The following is a 22,113-nucleotide window of genomic DNA, read 5'->3' as shown; positions in this document are numbered from 1 at the left end:
GTAATGGACACTGGTAAATCAGTTGCTGCCACACGGACCACAATGACAAGAACACCAATGTGCAAGACGTAATCAGACGCGGGAAATGTCAGTCCGGCATTTTAATTCGGTTTATAGTAGATGAGCGGGTGAAGCTTTGTGCGTGCCGAAAACGATTCGGAGCTTTGGTGCTTCAGTGAAAGCAACATATAGGAATCTAGTGGACAAAATAAGTCAATTCAATTTCAATTCAATTATTTTATTTCAGTCATTTGTAAAAGAAAAAAGACAATATGAAGCAATATTGAAATTCAAAGTAAAGTAAAATAAATGAAAGGGGACAGAAAGAAGTTAAACTTGATCAACCTGATCAACACCAAAAAAGAAAAAAAACAAAACAAAATGAATGACAGCGAGCGGTCAAGACGCTTTCAGTGTAACAATTCTACAAAATAATTCAACTTTGTGTCCTTGTGCTATATATATTTTTTGCAATAACCACCCAGACGAGAACAACCACCATTGAACTTAACGGCACCTTTTGCCAAAGGACCGCATAAATTCCAGTTCGTGATTTCCCGGGCCACCAGCCACAAAGGTGTTTCGGGCCGTCAATACGCACTGTGACGTATGAAGCTTCAAACGTCATCGGTCACGTGATACTTGCAGAATGATACAAGTTCCAAAGCAGTGTCAGTGATTCAGGAAGGTTGACGCTCGCTTCGAGTTACCGGTTTCATTTGAACATCACTAGTTTATAGTAAAACTTCTGTCATGGCAGACGTTTTAACGCATATGTTCACAAACTTTGTGTCACAGACGGATTCGAAGAAGGACTAAGTTCAGAGTGACTTCTCCAGCACCGGCACAATGCAATGTCCGACTCCTAATTGTTGTCAAAGAGCAAAATCTCGGACGCTCCGTGTTGCTCCTAGCAGCTGTCACAGCTAGCTGCCTGTCAGATGAGCATAATGGACAATCAAATCTGTCATAAAATGTCTTGGGAGTTTGTTTATATAACAAAGAATAAGAAGTAGAATCAAACTCTGAATATAGAGAACAAAATAAAACAGTGTAAGTCCCAACTTGATTTATGGCTCCAACAGGGCATAGTCATTATCTTCCAAATCTATTTAGCCTAAATCGAACGTTTATCCAGATGTGTTTTTCCAGCTTACTACCAAGCAATTCCAAATAAATTTAGCAAGGCTAGCAACCAAATTCAAAGCAATAAACTACATTACACGTAAAGGAAAAAAAGGTCACATAGGTAAGGGTGTCCTGTAATAAAAATAAATAAATACATAAAATATATATAGATAATATATATATATATATATATATATATATATATATATATATATATATTAGGGGTGTGAATTGCCTAGTACCTGGCGATTCATATTACGATTCATAGGTCACTGAAAAATCCCGATACAAATCTATAAATTGAATATTGCGATTTTTTTTAACTCAAATTTAGAAAATACTAATCAGTAAACTTGTACATGTACACTGTAAGATTTGTATGAAAATGTATTTATTTATCTGAATATTCAGGCTTATAACTGAGCCACTGCATTTAACAAACAGGTTGCAGTCTGTTTCATGTTTGAACAGCACTGAAATAAAATATTAACGCTTAATGTTCCATTAATATAACATTCTTCCATGCTTAATGTGTGAATCCTATCCCTAAGTAAGACGTTTTGTTGAATATTCCTATAAAAAAATGTATGTTTAAAAATCGATTCGGCCGCATATCGAATCGATTCGAGAATTGCGCGCTGTAATATCGTGATATATTGTCAAAAACGATTTTTTCTAACACCCCTAATACACACACACACACACAAAGTGACGTGCAGTAGGCACTGCCTGCCCCAGGCTGAAATGAAAGTTCAAACCGTTTGGCTTTTCCCATTTATTTTAATTATTTATTTTATTTCAGAAAGCCTACACTACCTACAGTATAGGTTTAAAAGTGATTGGTGATTTTCATACCTCAATTAAAAATGACTTTTCATCTGGCCTGCAGGCAAAAATGCTGCAAAACCCACGCCAACCTGCATCGTAGCCAAGTGACGGTACCACTCCGCCACCTGGAGCCCATTGAAAACGCACTAAGTGCACAGCAAGGCGGTAAGATGACACCACTCTGGAGAATATAAAACTATTTTCACGGCTTTCTTTTGAGGAAAAACATCATCTTTTGAAGGATGGGAGACCAACGCCTTAGCTACCGGATCTTTAGCAAAGTAAGGGACAAACAATTATTTGTACTTTTCACAAAGAATGGTGCAAAAGGCGGAGGATACGTTTACAAGGCACATTACAGATCTTCAAAACTATGAAATAAAAAAAAACAGTATGTGGTCTGCATCGGACACATCGGTGGTATTGGCGGGGAAAACTATAAAACATTACAACATCTCCCTAGTGTATCCTGATGTGTGCAGTCAAAGTAGACCTAACAGCACAAACTGAACACTTAAAAGTGTTTCTCTTCTGTGTGTGTTCTCATGTGATTGATAATACTTCGTTTCTCACTGAATTTATTACCAATGGCTGAGCAAATAAAGGGTTTCTCTCCCTGTGTGTGTTTTCATGTGCCTGATCACATCTTGCTTTCGAGAGAATCTCCTACCACAAACTGAGCAACTAAACGGTTTCTCTCCTGTGTGTGTGACCATAACATGCTTTGTAGAGAATTTCTTACCACAAACTGAGCAACTAAAGGGGTTTTCTCCTGTATGTGTTCTCATATGTTGCTGCAATACTGATTTGTTTGTCCAACTTTTACCACATATTGAGCAGGCAAAACCTTTTTCTGCATTTGCGTCATTTTCTCGTAGCCAATGTTCTCCTTTTCAGAGCATTTCAACTGCTCGTTTTCACCTTCACAGTCTGTGTCGCTCCTCAAATGTTCTTCCATGTCATCACTGTCAGACAGTGGAGCGAAAAGGCCGTCTGGTAGTGGTCCTCCACAGTCGTCTACACTTGGGCTGTCATGATGAAGCTGCGACCACTCGGGTGGTTTGTCTTGGTGGTCTTCACTCACCACAGAAACACCCGTCAGTGGAAACGTCCCCACTTCAGCCTCTTCCTCTTCAACATAGAGGAACTGTGGCGCTGCAGCTTCCTCCTTGATGAAGGGGGGCTGTGGATCCCTTTCTTCCATTTTAACATGGGTGGTTTGTGGAGACTTTTGCCCCAAAATGGAGCTCTCCCCATGCGGCTCAGGGGGAAGTTCTTGACGGCCTACCAGCTGCTGGATGCCTGAAGGACAGAAGTCAATTTTGTTACTTCCCAGCAAAAAGAGCAGTGACACTCAGAGTTGATTGTAACAGTTTTTCAGAGTTTATATAGCGCCACACTTTCCAGAGTTAAATCAGCACTTTTAAGATAGCGTGAAAATAGTTCACACTGGGAGAGAGTACGTCTTTAACTCACTAAGCAGAGTTAACACTACAGGAGTAGACATTCAACTCTTCTCAGACCCATGTTGACTCCTAAAACATCTGCCATGACAATGAATCAATCCTATGTACCCTGTTACCAAAGGCAGCAACCAGAGCCACTTTACATATTGGACGTTATAATTAAATCTAACGTAACATCGGCCCATCACCACGGGGAATGTTTCCGCATTTGCATCAAGTGCTTCGTTTCCGCATTTGCATCAAGTGCTTTATGAAGCAAAGCCTCAAAAAAATATACAGACTGACAGATTCCATACATTGCACACAGACTCATGACTCACTATAAAGAGTGAGAGAGAAGGCAGCTAAGAAAGCAGTGGAGGAAGGCTGCTCCAGGGGGGACATCAAATACCAGTTGACAACGTTGCAAAAAATGAGAACTTGAGGAAATGTCGTAAGAGAAGGAACATACAAGAACACGGTTCTACAAAAACCCTTCAAGTTTGTGAATGACCTGTTCACTAACGAAAAAAGCGGAACCCTAAAAACTCCAAAGCAGGAACTGGAATAACATTTACAAAGGGTCTACTGTGACGAAAAAAGGCACAACGACACATCCCGCCTATTCAACCTCCTGATTTCAAGCCGGATACTGACCTTCCAAAATGTAAAAGACAGTGCGGTTTCGAGATCGTCAAAGCTGCGTTTTTTTTTAAGGGCTTTTAAGTTCACAAATCAGCGGCATGCCACAGTGCACACACACGAACACACACACCTACACTTGTCTTTGTATCATCGTGGAGAGATCTCATTGACATGATGCATTTCCTAGCCCCTTCCCCTAACCATCAAAAATTATTGCCTACCCTCATTCCTTACCCTAACCTCAACCATAACCCAATTCAAACTTAAAACTCCAAAACCTAGTCTTGACCCTCAAAAAGAGGTCTGAACTTGTGGGGACCACCAAAATGTCCCCACAATTTCAAGTCGGTCCCCACAATGGTAGTTAAACCTGGGAAAAACATGCGTGTATGGCAGACATGGGCAAACCCCGGCCCGCGGGCCAAATACGGCCCGTTATGCGTTTCAATCCGGCCCGCCGAACTTATCCATTAAGGCTAGAAAAAAAAATCTTTTTTTTTTTTTTCAGCTCAGTGGCCGAATAGTTAGAGTGTCCGCCCTGAGACTGGGAGGTCCTGGGTTCAATTCCCGGCCGGGTCATACCAAAGACTATACTAGACTATATAACTTCTACACACCCGGAAAATATGATCACTGGGTCGGGGTCTCACTGATAAGCTCGTTTACGCACAGAAAGGGGACAGAAAGATACGCAGGGTACATTCATAACAACGTTTGCAATTTATTAAAATAAACGGGAGAATGGCAGTAAGCTTAACTCAAGATAACTGATTCCAAAAATACAATTCTTCCTGGATTTGGACATTTACAGCAGGAGACGGCACGGTTTTGTGTTGAACACAGCAATAATGTCCTGATAGTCTAGAGAATCGGTCAATTCTTTTTTGAAAGAAAGCAGGGACAAAGAGTTCAGTCTATCAGTCAACATTGTGGCACTGTTGCGTGTTTTGATCCTTTTGACAGCTGAAGATAGTCTTTCTACATGTTGTCATGGGTGAGGTGAGGAGCGCGCATGCAGGAGACTGTTGATATTGATGAAGACATCCCCGGGGCGTGCGTCGAGCACTTCTATGAGCGTTTCCTCGTTGGCTTTTGGCTTCTTTTTGAGCTGCTGCACAAACACCGTGTGCTATGCGTCCCCCACGGAGATGGAAAAGTGGTCAGAGATGGATTGGATGTACGCGCTTTGTCCTCAGTCCGTGACAGGCAGCAGCGGCTATCATGCAGCCGCATGTGTCACACGTACTGTGGGCCCGGGTTAAAAATGGGTGGGCCAATGGAAAAAAATTCTTTAACTTTACGCCTTGAATTGAAATCTATTAATAATAGATGCAGTCACCAGGTTTGACAGATCACAGTGTATGTGCTATTATAATCTATTTACATTTCTCCTCCCGCTTTGCCAAATAGTGTGTAAATGCCGCATCTTGCATATTCATTGAGGCAAACGTACTACCTGGATTAGGGCTATTTTATAATAATCATAATAATAATACATTTCATTTAAAAACAGCACCTTTCAGAACACCCAAGGTCACTTTACAAAGCATAAAAACACAGCAAAAGTTGAGCTAAAACAATAAAAATGAAGCTATTGGAAAAGCTGTTTTAAATATGTGGATTTTGCACATTTGAAAAACGCAGTCCTAAGTGCACACTATAAGTAAATTGAGTTGTACATTTATCGGTGTGTTTTTACTGTGCTATGAGGTCCAAATGCTCCTGGTCCGGCCCATCTGTCAAAATTTCAAACCCATTGTGGCCCGCAAGTCAAAAAGTTTGCCCACCCCTGGTGTATGGGCCCCACAATGTAGCAAAGACAAAGGCACACACACACACACAGTTGTAGCGTGATGAATTCAATCCCAACTTGAGTGAAATCTTGCAAAAAATGACAGTTGGAAGAGGACATGAATGACAATGAAGTGTCTGAGCAACGCGTTAAAAAGCCTAGGCAGGTGGTACAAGGCAAGTCTCAGGGACAAGGACCAAATACAACAACTAAGGAAGGACATCGCCAACGGTCTGGAAAACAATAAGAGACTATTGCCAAGAAAACTCAAAGCTCTGGTGCTTACAATTTGTAATTCTCCATCGAGTATTGTAGCCTCTCCCTATCTATGAGGTCCCAATAACAACTGTGGAGAAGATGGAGCGAACAATGACCTCATACATTAAAAAATGTCTTGGGGTCCCACGCTGTCTGACTAACAGCAACTTCTACGGCAAAGGTGTCCTTGAACAACTTAAAACAAGCCTAACCGAAGAGTACAAGTGGACTAAAGTAAGGGCGCACTCACACTAGGGCCATTTCTTCCGTACCGTAATGAAGCCTGATTGCCCCCCCTCGCCTGCACCCCTCTGGTCCCCACTCACATTACTCTAACCAAACCGCATCCGAAATACAGTATACGTCATCACGTTGATTCACGCAAGAAGAAGACGTCATCATAGGGGGGACTGTTGTATAGACGGCTCAGCGCTATGGAGAGCGAACTCGACAACACGGTTGCATTAACGTTAATGTTTTTTTTGTCACTTCTCTGCTAAATCGTCAACTCTCCCAAATTTCTGCATTGATAGACTGTGTGAGACGCCGTTTCACAGTCAGGCGTGCTGCCCGAATGGTTGCTCGCTATATATATCGCACGTACATACGTACGTACGTACGCACGTGACGTCATGGTTGCATTTCGCGCTGCAACTACTCGCTGCAGCTGTGCGCATGTGTGGCCAACCGTACCGTTTTCTGGCCCACCTCTCCCAATCGCGCCAAACTGGGGATCCGAACCGTACTCAGACGCAGATTGATTGCGCTCATACTACCTATAGAATCCGGACTTGGTTGCTTGGGCACGTTACAATGGCCCTAGTGTGAGTGCACCCTAAAACTCCAGATGACCTTGAAGGATTTTAGAGACCAGACCATCAGTAATGTTGAATCACCCCTGGTAACTGGACGAAAATGGTCACCATCCAGTGCAGTGCTGCAAGCTACATTGGCCCTGAGGCACAATGACATTGTGGGGTTTGTCCACCAGGGAATAGGGGGCCTTGGCCTTGCTTCAAGTAAACCAACTTGGCGTAAGGCCTCAACATCAGAGAGGAGAAAAATGGTGGAAGAGGTGCGCCGTCAGGAGGAGGTGGAAAGAAGCGCCAAGGCTGTCTCGCTTGCCAAACAAGCACAATGGATGAGGTGGGAGGGCCTGGAAAAAAGAAAACTCAGCTGAAGAGAGCTCTGGGAAATGGACACAAGCTACATCAGCTTCATCATCAGAGCAACTTATGATGTGTTCCCATCTCCAAAAAAACTCCACGAGTGGTGTGGTGAAGACCCAACCTGCGCCCCCTGCTCATCTCCAGCAACTCTGCAACACATCATGACCGGTTGTAGGACCAGCCTCACACAAGGCCACTACACCTGGAGGCACAACCAGGTCCTCAAGAGTCTGGCAGCAGCTATTGAAAGCAAGAAAAATACCATCAACTCCCTGCCCCTGAGAAAGACTAATTCTATCATAGCACCAACATTCATCCGAGAAGGACAGAAAAAGCCCAACCATCCATCTGCTAAACCAGAAGGTAGACAACTAGCCATGGCCAGAGACTGGAAGCTACTTGTCAATATTGGCCAACAGTTAATCTTCCCATCCGAGATTGTAGCTACCACCTTACGGCCAGACATGGTACTCTGGTCCTTTTCACTGAAGACGGGGTTCATCATAGATGTCTCTGTCTCATGGGAGAATGCAACGCAAGAGGCCCAGAAGCGCAAGAAACCGCGCTTCACAGACCTGGCAGCAGACGCTCAGCAGCAAGGATGGAATACAAAAGTCTATTCGGCTGAAGTGGGATGCAGAGGGTTTGTGGCTTCTTCCACCATTAGCCTGTTGAAGCTCCTTGGGATTCATGGACAGGCTCTGCGGCAGACAATAAGATCAATCTCTGAAGCAACAGGTGGATATGGACAAAGCAGAAGGATCCTGACTATGCTCAAAAGAGCGGCGGTACTGTCCGCTCGCTAACACCATCCCCCACCTTTTAAAACCAGGTAACTCTTATGATTAGGTATAAGACACAAACTCAGGCGTGATAACCCTTTAGCTGGCCACCTTTAATGAGGGTGTCTAGTGTTGAAAGGCCACTGATTAAACACCCACTGATTAAAAGGAACTCTATTGGGCGCATGTACGGTCAAACATACAGGTAGCATGCTATTATGCTAAAACATATGCTAGTGCTAGCGCATGTTTTAAAAAAAGGCATCCTTACCCCTCTGCCCTCGTTCAAAAAAGTGCCTTTTGGAAACCAGACCTAGCTCTCTCGCTTGCTCGCTTCCTTTGTCACGTAAACGCTAATTACCCACGGTTGCGGTGTGGGATACACACACACAAACGCATCTCCTTCCCCTGCTGCTCCACCCCAGCCAGGTAACTGTGTTATGAATCCAGTGAAATTGTATTGTTTGTTTGCCCTCTATTTCCTACCTATAATCATTTTGTTGTGAAGTAGCATGTCTCATACAGCACAAACAACTGAGCATAAAATAGCGGATATTAGCCACCTAGTTTAAAATGCTATATGCTAATTCAATAATAGACAACATGATAAGCACCACCTAGTAAGACTCATGACGGTGAAAGGAAGCTCTCTGTGATCCGTGCATTGAAAAGCATTAGACTTTGGATCATTGTAATTTGATTTGTGGGGATTCATTTGACTTGAAAATGTGATGAACTTTTGTTTGTGTCTGGTTTCTATTATGCTAGTAGTCACAGGCAAAAACAATCCAATACGTCATTGGTGATTGAAGTTGCATTGTGGAAATACCAGAAATGCCCGGATGTATGGAATTGTCAATTTCTTGTAAAAAAAAAAAAAAACAACCTTTTTCCTTCTTGTAATGACAACAGTTAGTCTTATTCATTCTCATGTCATTAGTCTGTTTGGTTACAATTGGTCGATTTATATAGTAATTGTAGCATAATGCCTAAAAAGGAGAGGCTGAAAAGAGGAAAAGAAAAGGAGCTACAACAAGCAGATAAGGGAAGCATCTCTCGGCTCTCTTGGATGAAATCAAAGATGCATGAAAGGTCAGACTCAGAGTCAAGGCCAGAGAGAGTCATGTTAACTAGAGTAAAGCACCTTTTTAAGATCCCATTTAATATTGATTTGCTCCTTAAGGTTAATTGTATTGAAAAATCTTTTTTAAAGTAGTTTCTACTAAAATCAGCAGGCATGAAGCTATTATTAGCTATTATTTAGTACAAACCATAACTGTAAGTTACTTATATGCAAGTCTTGCAATGATGTTGCCCTAATAGGATGTTATTAAAACTACAAACCCAATTCCCAAAAAGTTGGGACACTATACAAATTGTGAATAAAAACTGAATGCAATAATGTGGAAGTGTCAATTTTTTATATTTTATTCAGAATATAACATAGAGAACAGGTCAAAAGTTTAAACTGAGAAAATGTATCATTTTAAGGGAAAACTATGTTGATTTTAAATTCCATGGTGTCAACAAATCTCAAAAAAGTTTGGACAAGGCCATTTTCACCACTGTGAGGCATCCCCTCTTCTTCTTACAACAGTCTGCAAACGTCTGGGGATCGAGGAGACAAGTTTAGAAATGGGAATGCTGTCCCATTTTTGTCTAACACGCGCCTCTCTAACTGTTCAACGGGATTTCTTTGTTGCACCTTCCCCTTTATGATGCGCCAAATGTGCTCTACAATTGAACGAAGTGGACTGCAGGTTGGCCATTTCAATACCCGGATCCTTTTCCTACGCAGCCATGATGTTGTAATTGGTGTTGCTGTTGGTCTGGCATTATCGTGTTGAGAAATGCAAGATCTTCTCTGAAAGTGATCATGCCTGGATGGGAGCATATGTTGTTCTCCAATCTGAATATACCTTTCTGCACTGACGATGCCTTTCCAGATGTGGAAGCTGCCCATGCCACACGCACTCATGCAACCCTATATCATCACAGATGCAGGCTTATAAACTGAGTGCTGATAACAATTTGGGTTGTCCTTGTCCTCTTTAGTCAGTACGGCCCAGAGAAACGCCTGCGCTTCTTGGTCTGCTTTAGAAATGGCTTCTTCTTTGTACTGTAAAGTTCCATCTGGCAATGGCGGCTGGCACGGTGGATTGTGTTCACCCACAATATTTTCTGGAAGTATTGCTGAGCCCTTTCTGTGATTTCCCTTACAGTAAGCATTCCTTTTTGCGGTGCAGTGCCTTTTAAGGGCCCGAAGATCATGGGCATCCAGTAGGATTTTTCGACCTTGAGCCTTACACACAGAGATTGTTCCAGATTCTCTGAATTTTTGGATGATGTTATGCACTGTAGATGATGATTATTTCAACCTTTTTGCTATTTTTCCCTGGTAAACACCTTTATGATATTTCTCCACTATCTTTCTGCGCAACATTGGAGGAATTGGTGATTCTATATACCCATCTTGGCTTCTGAGAGACACTGCCACTCCGAGAAGCTCTTTTTATACTCCAATCAAGTTGCCAGTGGACCTCATAAGTGGTAACTGTTCTTCCAGCTGGTTTGCAATTGACTTTTCCAGCCTCTTATTGCTACCTGTTCCAGCTTTTTTGAGATTTGTTGGCACCATGAAATTTACAATCAACATATTTTTCCCTTAAAATAATACATTTTCTCAGTTTCAACTTTTGACCTGTCGTCTATGTTATATTTTGAACAAAATATTGAAATTTGGCACTTTCACATGATTGCGTTCAGTTTTTATTCACAATTTGTATAATATCCCAACTTTTTGGGAATTGGGTTTGTAGTGGGGTATTAGTAATTATTATTATGTGTGTGTAATGTTTATTTAAAAACTTCTATTGACATTTCCGAACATCCGGGCATTTCTGATATGTCCCCAATGCAACACAATGCAAATGCTTCCTTTATACGGTGAAAACAAACGGCAGATTGTAATGCTTTTTTCTGTGACTATTATGCAAACATCTCATTACATTTTGAAATCAAAATAATCCTCACAAATCAAATTACAACAATCCAAAGTCCAACGATTTTCAATGAGCAAATTCGTTCAGCAAATTGACGGCCATCTTGACTTGTGACCTCATCTCGGAATTGTCAGTAAGGTATATTCCTTGTGCACAAAAGTGCCCTTTTTCCCCCCGGAGCACTTGCCCCCCAAAATCTCTGTGCACGCCCCTGCTCATGATCTTCTGTATCAAAAACAAACAACTGGTCAAGTTCTCCATCAAACACACCGTCTCATTGTTAGTCAGTCTCGTCGTGTCCTCAGAAATGATGCCGGCTTTTGCGTTCGCCCAACCATTCACGATCCATTGACAAATTGTGGCATAACTTGCACGGTGCTGCCTCGTAGCCTTGGTAAAACTGTGTTCGCCAGCCTCCTGGAATGATAGCAAGCTCTACGTTGATTTGCCGAACTTTATTTTTCACAATGGCTGAGAGATGTGCGCATTTGAGTCACGGAGATAAGGAAGGAAAGGTGATGCGTGGGAAAAAACAATCTGGTGTCTTTAGTATGTGGTGTGATCTGTTAAGCTACACTGTGTATAGACTATTTCAAAGTGACTTTTGCGATTTATGTTGCTGTAAGTGCACGTTGTTCAATAAAGCATTTAAAAAAGGAAAAAAGAAAACAATACACTACTGCAGTGGTCCTCAACCCTGATCCTCAGGGACCGGTATCCAGCCTGTTTTCCATGTCTCCCACAGCCAACACAGGTGGAGATCATTATCAGCCTTCTCCAGAGATTGCTGATTAGCTGATGATATGAATCACCTGTGTTGGCTGTGGGAGGCATGGAAAACAGGCTGGATACTGAAGAGGAATAAATTTATTTGTCCTCTTTGCGTGTTCCAAAAATTTGAAGGCAGATTTAATGTAAGAAAAAACACCTTTGCAAAAATGATTTAATAAAAAAACAGAGATCTCTGGCCATAGTGACAGACTCCAAACATCACGTAACAGGTGGAATTTCAGAGTGCCGAATGTGTCTCTTCCGCGTGGAAAATGGCTTCTTATAGTTAAACAGACCGCCTCTCTTTCATTTGTAGACAAAACATACTCTCTGGGTACATTTCCGTGAGCGATGGCGCAAACAGAGTCAGGGGTGTGTGTTCGAAGCAGATTCTGTTCTCAAGGACTAAATGTGTTTTCGCACAGAACACTGAGAAATAATTTTTTAGACCAAACAATATGTTCCAGCTTAAGGTCAAATTATACTGAGTTCAACACTACCTCACTTCTACAAAACATTTCGACATGGTTAATATAAAGAATTAAAATGTTAATAATGTATAACAATGGTTAATATATGAAATAAAGAATTTAAATGTTAATAATATCTAACAATACCGGTCCCTGAGGACCAGGGTTGGGGACCTCTGCACTACTGTATGTAGTAGTTTGGCCCGGACAGCCCTTTGCATTTGGTATGTTCCATCTCCCTCACTCCCTGCCGAGCAGACCGCTCTGTTTTTTTTTTTTTTTTTTGGGGGGGGGGGGGGTCAATCAAACAATTAACTTGTAAGTGGCTTGTTAAGCTTTGAAACAAGCACACACAAAAAAATGTGGACACATGCTCACTGAACATGCATGCTTTAGGTCATGGCATAAGTTTGAACACAACAAGCCACGATTGGCAGAGCAAACACGTGGGGGTTGGGGGGTGGGGCAGGGTGAGAGGGAGAGGAGTTGACTCTTACGTGCTCTCATGTCTGTCCTCAGTCAGGTCCACCTTGTATATAAGCAATGTGTGCGGGAAGTCCTCTCACACAGTCAGTCAGATTTTGGCACACCTTACTATTAGGTGCACCGTCGATTTTTGAGAAAATTTAAGACTTTAAAGTGCGCCTTATAGTCGTGAAAGTCCGGTAAATTATTTGAAATGTTTCAATTTTAATTATGTGAAGCACATCGAGTTAACTTATGGATAAAATGTGCTGTATGAAAGCCTTTCCTTGCCTATTAAAAATACATCCATTTAATGCATTAAAATAAGAGCAGGGAGGTTCTAAATTGCAAAATAAAATTAAAACTTAACGTAACTTCACGTGCCTTGTTCTATTCTCATTTTGAGCACTTTTAAAAAAAAAAAAAAATTCTTACATGCTGGCAATTTCTTTCCTTTTTGTGATGTTTTCTTTTTTTCCAAGATTTGTCTTCTTTTTGTTGCAATTCGATGGTCTGCCGTCACCTTCGCGGTCTGTGTTGCTCCTCAAAGCACCGTTTTCTTCTATGTCGTCACTTTGTGCAAGTGGAGCTTGGAGGTCTTCTGGCACTGGTTCTCCACGCTTGTCTCCACGCTTGTCTCCACTGGGACTGCGAGGCTCGGCTGGTTCCTCTTATCACTCCTGCACAGAGTCGCCAGCCATTGGCAACATAATCGCACTGGCCTCCTCTTCCTTTTGCCGTGTGCTGTGGATGCTCATGTAGCTGAGGGTGATGAGCATGATGAGCAATCAGCGTCTGGACATCTACAGGATGCGAGCAAAACAAACATGTCAGCTCACATGGGCCGAATATGATCTGTGGTATGAAGTCAGACTGGTCAAAATTATGTTTTTCAAACAGAAATACTGTCACGTTTAACTGGATTAGGTGGGACTAAGTTACTTTTGTGCAAGTCCGAAGTAAACCTCAAGACCAAGGTCCAAAATCGAACTGACTCTGTGGGAGGATTTCAAGTCGACACATTGCTTATATACAAACCCAATTCCCAAAAAGTTGGGACACTATATAAATTATGAATAAAAACTGAATGCAATTATGTGGCAGTGCCAAAATTTAATATTTTATTCAGAATAGAACATAGAGAACAGGTCAAAAGTTTAATTGAGAAAATGTATAATTTTAAGGGAAAACTGTTGTTTTTAAATTCCTTGGTGTCAACAAATCTCAAAAAAGTTGGGACAAGGTCATTTTCACCACTGTGAGGCATCCCCTCTTCTTCTTACAACAGTCTCCAAACGTCTGGGGATCGAGGAGACAAGTTTCTCAAATTTAGAAATAGGAATGCTGTCCCATTCTTGTCTAACACGCGTCTCTTTAACTGTTCAACTGTCTTGGGCTTTCTTTGATGCACCTTCCCCTTTATGATGCGCCAAATGTGCTCTAGAATTGAAATAAGTGGACTGCAGGCTGGCCATTTCAATACCTGGATCCTTTTCCTATGCAGCCATGAAGTTGTAATTGGTGTTGCTGGTGGTCTGCCCATGCCACACACACACTCATGCAACCCTATACGATCACAGATGCAGGCTTATAAACTGACTGCTGATAACTCGGTCTGCTTTAGAAATGGCTTTTTTGTACTATAGAGTTTCAACTGGCAACGGCGGCTGACACGGCGGATAGTGTTCACCCACAATGTTTTCTGGAAATATTGCTGAGCCCTTTCTAAAACTAAATTTAGAAAAACATGCATTTATTCACTACGGTTACACATACAGAATCAAAACACTGCCAACCTAACTATTATACGGTGAAAAGAAAAGGAATAAAATGAAGCTAATAAAAATAAGAAAGGAGCAATTTAACGAGGTAGAAAGGAAAGGTTTGACTCGCCAAATCTGTGAGATATTCGAAATGGAAGTTGCACCAGCGATATGTCAAATTGGCTATAAGACGTGCAACTTACTGGAATGAGTTGAATCGAGCTAGTGGAGGGAAGGTCGATTGAAAAAAAAAATGCTCCCAAAAAGGCAAGGGAATTTTTTTTTAAACATTACACAGTTAGATGAGGTGCGACACAGCTTGGGGCTCTCGGCAGATGAGGGGCAGTGCAGCTCAAGGTGGATGGCACTTTCAGGCGAGGTTGGGGGCTTTAGTCAGAGTTGTACTCTCAGCGCGCGAGGAGGTCCGCGTCTCAGCTGCCCAAATCCAGCTGCTGAGGCCGAGCTCTGCTGCATGCTTGCGTCCCGAGGGAGACCAGCCGTTGAACCAGCTTGCGCCGCGACGGGACGGGACACTCGGAGGATGGAGCAGGTACGGGTTGACTCATGGGGAGTGCGCGCTGCCAGAGTCCAAATTGTGGTCGCAGAAAATTTTGTCGGCGACTTTATGCCACCGAGGTGGGACGAAAAACACAAAAAGGAAAAAAAGAAAAAGAAAAAAAAAAAGAGCAGAAAGTCTGTCTGGCAGGTGGTTCGCGCCGGGGCTTGGAGCACAGCGGCGGTTCAGTGCGATCGCCAAGTCCGAGACACTTGGTCGTTCAGGGAACAAAGATGCCACGTGGTTGAAAAACGTGGCACAGCACTGGGGAGTCCTTTTGCCAGTTCTGGGCCAGACGAGTTGAAAAAGGGGAAAAAGGGGGAAGCAGGAATGAGAGGGCCGGAACAAGAGTGCTGAACGAGGTTCGCGCCTGCTGTTTAAAAGTTGCGGGACGTGTCCGTCACAAGGGGGTGACAAGGCCGTCCCTCTTTTGGCTCAACACAAGTCAGAGACTTTTAAACTCCAAATTATCAAAGAATTAATAATTACCTTAATTAACTCTTTGACTGCCAAAAACGTTAAATAACGTTTAGTAAAATCCTACGGAGGAGCGCCAAAGACGTTAAAAGACGTTCACCAAGTTTTTTTGGGAAATGGGTGGAGGAAAGCCTTGGCCAGCTGTGCTGAAAGTATCAAGCAGATCTAGGTAGTAGAATGACTATTTTTGGCCCCTAGATGGCAGCGATGACTCTCTTTGGACAAGATCGGGTAGGCGTCAGTAGGAGAAGACGTGAGGCGGAGCTAGAGTGTTGAGGGGATAATAGCTGAGAAAGCGAAAATGGCGACCGGTGGCAAGCAGCTCATGCTTGATCGTTTTTTTCCAAGAAGAGAAGCATCAACCAGTGCTAAAGAGTACATCGATGATGATGATGGTGACTCCGAGGTTGACGTCGAAGTTGGAAGCGTTGACGCGGCGGCTATGATCACGTCATAAAGCCTCACCGGCTAGCGATGCTAACGCCGGAAAACGCGGAGCACAACCGAGCACTTCTGCACAGACGGACGTTCAATCAGACGACAAAGAGTACCCCGAGTCCAATGCATATTCATCGGAGGAGTGGGTACAGTCTGATCACGGAGAAGACACTGGTTCTGGACTACGATGCCACCATGAATGGAGTGGATACGATGGATCAGAACATCTCTTACCACCCAGTATAGGAACTGAAGGACATGAGGTAGCCAGACGTAACACCACCGTAACGTCACCGTATCATGATCCTGAGAGTAGACTTGATGGCAACATGGCCAAACACACACTGCAGTATATACTTGCTATTCCCCGGGAAAAAAAAGCCAGCAAAAAAGTGTAGCGTCTGCAATCGCAGTGAAACTAATCTGTTGTGCAAATCCTGCTGCGTCGCCTTGCACGCAGGGGAGTGTTACAAAAAGAAAAACTGTATTTGAAACATCCACACAATTGTAAATAGTACCACAGTTGCACACATTTGTAAATAGTTTGCCAAATTGTTTTGTCAAATTGTTACACTGTTGAATGTAAATAAACGTATTTTGCTATCAAAAAACACTTTTTCATTGTTGGTAGTGTTTTACAGAAGTAAAGCACTGTTTAGGTGTTTGTGGCATCATTCATGGAAAAAAAAAGGTGTCAAATTCACTAGAGTGCATGAAATAATATCGTTTCACAAAAAGCTTGATTTCTCCGTTTTTTGTTTCAAAACAGAGCATTTGGGTGAAACTAACCATTTTCTATTGTTGATTACTGAAAAACGGAATAAGGTAGAAACAAACTTTTTTTCTGATGAAAGATGAGAGTCCAATCTTTCATTTGGTAGTACTGTATGTGTGTTTCCATAGTCCAAACACAAAATTTTCTGTGGACCTTGAAAGATCAGTCAAAATGCTTAAATCGGCTGGCACCCACGGCATCCCTTTTCTGAAAACGTCTGGCAGTCAAAGAGTTAATAACCTTTAAAGGACCCATAGTATGAAAATGCACTTTAGTGGGGTTTTCTAATCCAAACAAGTATGAAAAAAGTCCGTCCGCGACTTCTTTATCTTTCTCATCTCTAAAATGTGTGTGGGCAGATTAAACTTCCGTGACTTGGTGACGTCAACAAGACACGGAAGTGCACTTGACCCCGCCCCCTCAGGTTAGTGGCACCGCCTCTGGTAAAAGTTTGAGAAATTTGAGAAGCTGGCTGCTCCTCCTCCTGCCCCCCTGCTTGCAAACGCTCCGTGGAGAGGGGAAACAACAATCAGGAAAAAATGGTTGCTTCCTTCACCCAAGTCTTTGAGAAGACAGTGGATTTTTTTTTTTTTTTGAAGGACGTGTACCGACAGCATTTCTTGAAGGACTGTTTTGTTAATGAAAGCCTGTTCAGAGCTGGATTTGCAACTCGTTTAATGGATTGGTCCCAACGGTGTGTGACCCAACTGCAAACGTGAAAGATTAAGTTTAACATTTTGATTTAGCCTTCCTTCCTATCCTTTTAATTAGAGATGTGCCATAGTTTAATGCCTAAAGTGGGAGCGACATTTGTCGTGTGGAAGTTATTTTCTTACAAGAAGTCACATGATAAAGCAGACAGTGGTTGGATAATACTGAAGCGGTATTGTTTTGTCAAGATACAATCCACGGTGGTCAATTTGCCGTGACTGGCCACTCACCAGCTCGTTGACGCGACTTTGTGATGCTAACCGGCCGCTAAGTGGTCTCGACGAGGCGTTGCGACCACGCAGTGGCTTAAATGTGCACATTTGTGTTACTTATAACCACTTGTAAATGTACAACCATTCACAGAAAACCAGGGACATTCACTGCAAACTAACGCGCTCACCATTCAATGCCAATCACAAATCTTGCATATTAGTTAACTTCAGTTAGCTAAACTTTTTAGCAAACACTGTTGCCATTCAACAACATGTGTGTGACAAACGTGTACGTGGCTCTGTATACTTCCACTTGGTGCTCACTTTACGCTTTATGTGAAATTCAAAAGTAATTTATTTTGTATGTAAAATGTTCACAGGGACACAACAGAAAGGTTAGCTCAAGATTGTTTTTGGAGTTTGGGAACTGATTCATTGCATTTAGATTGTTTCCTATGGGAAAAAATGTTTCGGAGGTTGAACAATTCGGACTTTGAACACTTCGCAGGAACGAATTATGTTCAAACTCCGAGGTACCACTGTATCTGGTTTATCTGTTTGACGTCAAACTGGTCGATAATGGCTAATAATTATCGGCCACAGATATTATGGTGCATCCCTACATTTTGTTAAATGTTGTCGTGAGCTGTTATTCTGAATGGGCTACTACTAGTAGCCTGAAGAGTTAGGTGTATTTTCTAAACTATTTTGATAGTATCGTTAATATCTTTATTTCTGGCTTGCAAGTTACCACAGTGACTCCTTTCACCTTTATTTATTTAAATTTAACCGTGAAAATGTTTTTGACAAAAAAAAATTGCAGTTTTGTATTTTTTAGGTACCGATTTAAGAACCGTTTAAGCACGCACCGGAACCCCTTTTAAAAGATAACTCACAACAGAATTTGAATAAACTGAATGCCTTTACGAGCTACTCAAAGGGATAATCATTTTAGGCGATTAAGTCATTGCCAGACCTCATGCCGTCATTTTGACGGCTCACGGAATACGGAGATGAAGTTAGTAGTTTTAAAATTCTGGTAGTCAGTGATCAGGAGCGGACCCTGTTCTTTTGGAGTGGGTTACATTCACTGACCTGTATACATTATTGGATAACCGATAGATAGCCCTTACACGCCCGTGCAAGCCGTTGAAACCACGGGGCGGCCATCTTACTCCTCCATCTCGTACAGATTAGACCTACAGCTAAAGTTTCCCAGACACCGGAAATTTCGGTGCATCATTACATCGGATGCGGCGAGGTGCTGTGTGCATACAGTCAAATAGTGTATTTTTTTCACACCATTATAAACGTCTGTAAATGTTAAGTGAAAGTTTAGTGAACAGACCTTCCATGCGTATGACAACTTGAGTCTTGCAAACATTTCCACTTGTCGGTGTCGCTCGGTCTCCTCTCTCGCACGACAAAGTTGCTCCTTGTACGACACGGTTGCCGTTTCAAACAGTCCGAAGATTTCGTCGGCGGCTACAATCAGTCGCTTCTTTACCAAATATTTCAACATTGTGACGTTGTAGGTGAACGCTGACACGTGAATACACAACCTGACGCTTGTCCTAAAATGTTAACAACCGGAATTTAACGTGCGGGCTCTTAACCAGAAGTATCAAAGACAAAACGTTGCTATTTCTTTTTCACCATGTTCGGATTTAAACCTATTTTTTCCAACATCTAGCACGCTCTTAAATCTCATTTAATATAGACGACATTCACGAAACTTACAACCCAGTCAAACAGTGAAGAAATAGTGGTTGTTGCTACCCGGACCACAATGACACGAGCGCCAATGTGCTGCATGTTAACAGACGTGGGGAAACGTCACACCGCCGTTGTACTAAAACTTCGGTCATGGCAGACGTTTTAACACATATGTTCACTAACTTTATGTCACAGACGGACTCAAAGAAGGACCTCAGTGTTACTCCTCCAGCACCGGCAGAACGCAGCGTCCTAATCGTTGGAGAGCAAAATCTCGGACGCTCCATTTTGCTCCTAGCGGCTGTCACAGCTGCCTGTCAGATGAGCATAAGGGTGGTGTTCTTCGCTCAAACGCAAATCCAAAGCCTGCCGGTGTCTTTGCAGAAACGTGTTCCAAGTGTGAGCCCGGAGAGTCTGAAGGTACGATATGATAAAATAAATAAATACAAGTAGGCCTACCCACCCACGCTCTGTAACAAGAAGTACGTTGTACTGTATGTCTTGTGTAAAAATAAATACTAAAAGCGTAAGTACCGATTAGATCCCTGTCCTTATGTTTAAAAAGCTGAAATTACCAAAAGAAACAACTGAGCTTCATTAAATTTAAGGAAAAAAAAGCACAGTAGACCTACTTTTTCATTTTGACAACACAAAACAAGCCACAAACTTTATGAACCATTGACCCCAATCAAAAAAATAATAATCCTGCCTTTACACAAATGATCATGTTTATTTGATTGTCAGCTGTTCAACTGTTGCTAATTCCTTCCTACGTTTCCCCTTTTTTTGGTAAGAAAATCCAATTCTGCTATGCGAAGACATTGGAGGAGTTGCTCCAGCAAGTGGCAGGTCTTCATGAGTCAACAAGCACATTTCCCATCTCTCCATCACTGATCATCGTGGACAGACTGGAGGACTTTCTGTGTGGACCTGCAGGTGACATCCACATGGGGCATCACCCCGGGGAGCAGTCCTGTGCTGCACACCTCTCAGCGTTGTTGTGCGACACGGCGACTTTTCTCTCGGGCCTCCTTGAGCAGCAGACCTCGAGCCCCGCCCCCTGTCGCGTCATCGCCTCTTATAAGCCAAAAGAGCCAAGTGGAGAATCCTCGGGTGTCTCGGATCAACTTCTTGACGCATTTGACCGCTACTTTCAAGTCCGATGTACTCTGGACAAAGACGGAAGCTACAAAGCTGCAGCAGCTGGGCTAAAGGAGGTGTGGCATGTTTACTTTTCTGGAACTGGCATCACCCTTGACCCTTGCACCACAGACACTGAGGACAGGCCAGGTTCAGCACAGGAGTGGGAGTTGTTAATGTATCCTGATGGTCTAATGGAGTTTCAGTTAGTTTGAACGCATTTGCAACAAATAGGGATTAATTGGCGCTTTTTTATGTTCAATTGTTAAGAGTAGCAACGTCATCTCATTGAAATTTCGTAATTAGTAAATTGGGTAAATTAATCATTAAAATAAATAATTGATTGAGTCATTCATTAATTGGAGGAGACTCGAGTTTAATATTTAAATTAAACTTGAGCTCGCCTTTCCACATTGGTTTTAGATTTATTTTATTTTTATCAAGATAACAAATGATAACCTCGGTAAATTAGTCGTTAAAGTGAAGGATGCTACATTTGAATAGTTTATGAGTTTGTTCATCTGAGAGGTTACAATAAACTATGAACACACACACAGTACACAATCAGGTTTTGATTATTATATATATTGCACGTTTATTTTCTGATCTACTTGAGAACTTTAAAATGCAAAGTAATATCGTAAAAGGTTAAAAATAAACAAAGATAAGAAAAATCAGCTAAAGATGCTCATGTGTATGTTTGAGTATATGCATACTGTATGTGCCCACACATGTACAACAAGTAATATTGGGCAATTTATCATATTTTGATTAGATAACTGTATATGTAGGTCTTTATACCTATCTTTTATTTTTCAATATATGTGTATGCAAATAAGGTTTTACAACTTACACTAATATTATTTGTACATTTAAGAAAAGCATGTTCTGTTTATCCATCCATCCATCCATTTTCTTGGCCGCTTTTCCTCACTAGGGTCGCGGGGGTGCTGGAGCCTATCCCAGCTGGCTTCGGGCAGTAGGCGGGGTACACCCTGAACTGGTTGCCAGCCAATCGCAGATGTTCTGTTTATTTTTTTAACAATTTTTTTACTATTATTTTTTCCCATTTTTTTTCCCCATATTTTAGTGATACATTATTAAATATGACTAACTTACTATTACAATAAAGCTGCATTAAGCAAGTTTAAATGTTAAAATTACAGATTTTTACACATCTTTATGCAGAAGCAATGCCCTGATGTGTAGAACAAGTCCAAACGTGTTTGCATTTTTGTTTGCACTGATTCGAAATCTGCCGTCATTTTATTCTGTAGCACATCAGGTTAACAGTAATAATATAATGCAGTATGTATTGTAATATATTTAGTAATAGCTTGGACCACAATATTTGTAATTTGTGTTGCTTACAGTACAAATATTGCATATAGCAATAATATAAGTAAACTATATAATATCAGTATCAGATACTGTATCACACATAGTACTAGTAGCTAGAGCTAGGACATTACTAGGTATTACTTATTAGCAATGCATTGAACTCATAACATTTGGCTGAAGTATGATTAAATCTCATCCCCAATAATAAACGTTAATTTGATCACAAAAT

General features: G+C 41.9%; 1 protein-coding gene and 1 long non-coding RNA gene across 3 annotated transcripts; one reads left to right on the top strand and one right to left on the bottom strand.

Annotated features, from left to right (window-relative positions):
- Window positions 1–2,671: 2,671 nt before the first annotated feature.
- LOC144042970 (uncharacterized) lies at window positions 2,672–19,456 on the bottom strand. 2 transcript variants are annotated; one of them, XR_013291026.1, is made up of 3 exons: window positions 19,036–19,456; window positions 13,191–13,558; window positions 2,672–3,258 (listed from the first exon to the last, which is right to left on the bottom strand). It is a non-coding gene; the product is annotated as an uncharacterized LOC144042970 (long non-coding RNA). The 2 variants fall into 2 exon arrangements; XR_013291027.1 differs by lacking the exon at window positions 19,036–19,456 and adding an exon at window positions 18,783–18,858.
- A 10-nt stretch (window positions 19,457–19,466) lies between these two features.
- On the top strand, window positions 19,467–21,706 carry LOC144042966 (ATPase SWSAP1-like). Its single transcript, XM_077556112.1, has 2 exons — window positions 19,467–19,823; window positions 20,198–21,706. Exons 1-2 carry the CDS (start codon window positions 19,554–19,556, stop codon window positions 20,756–20,758), a joined length of 831 nt encoding a protein of 276 aa, XP_077412238.1. The 5' UTR covers window positions 19,467–19,553; the 3' UTR covers window positions 20,759–21,706.
- The last annotated feature ends 407 nt before the right edge of the window (window positions 21,707–22,113 follow it).

Source organism: Vanacampus margaritifer, chromosome 2 (assembly GCF_051991255.1).
Source record: "Vanacampus margaritifer isolate UIUO_Vmar chromosome 2, RoL_Vmar_1.0, whole genome shotgun sequence".
In the NCBI taxonomy this organism is placed as follows: domain Eukaryota; kingdom Metazoa; phylum Chordata; class Actinopteri; order Syngnathiformes; family Syngnathidae; genus Vanacampus; species Vanacampus margaritifer.
The sequence above is the reverse complement of the archived record's forward strand: the minus strand, read 5'-3'. Positions and strand labels throughout refer to the sequence as shown.

Bases quoted from the DNA above. Each gene is read 5' to 3' on its own strand.
- LOC144042966 (XM_077556112.1), top strand. From the start codon at position 19,554: ATGGCAGACGTTTTAACACATATGTTCACTAACTTTATGTCACAGACG. The intron at 19,824-20,197 runs GTACGATATGAT...TTTTTTGGTAAG, and splicing joins TGAGCCCGGAGAGTCTGAAG to AAAATCCAATTCTGCTATGC.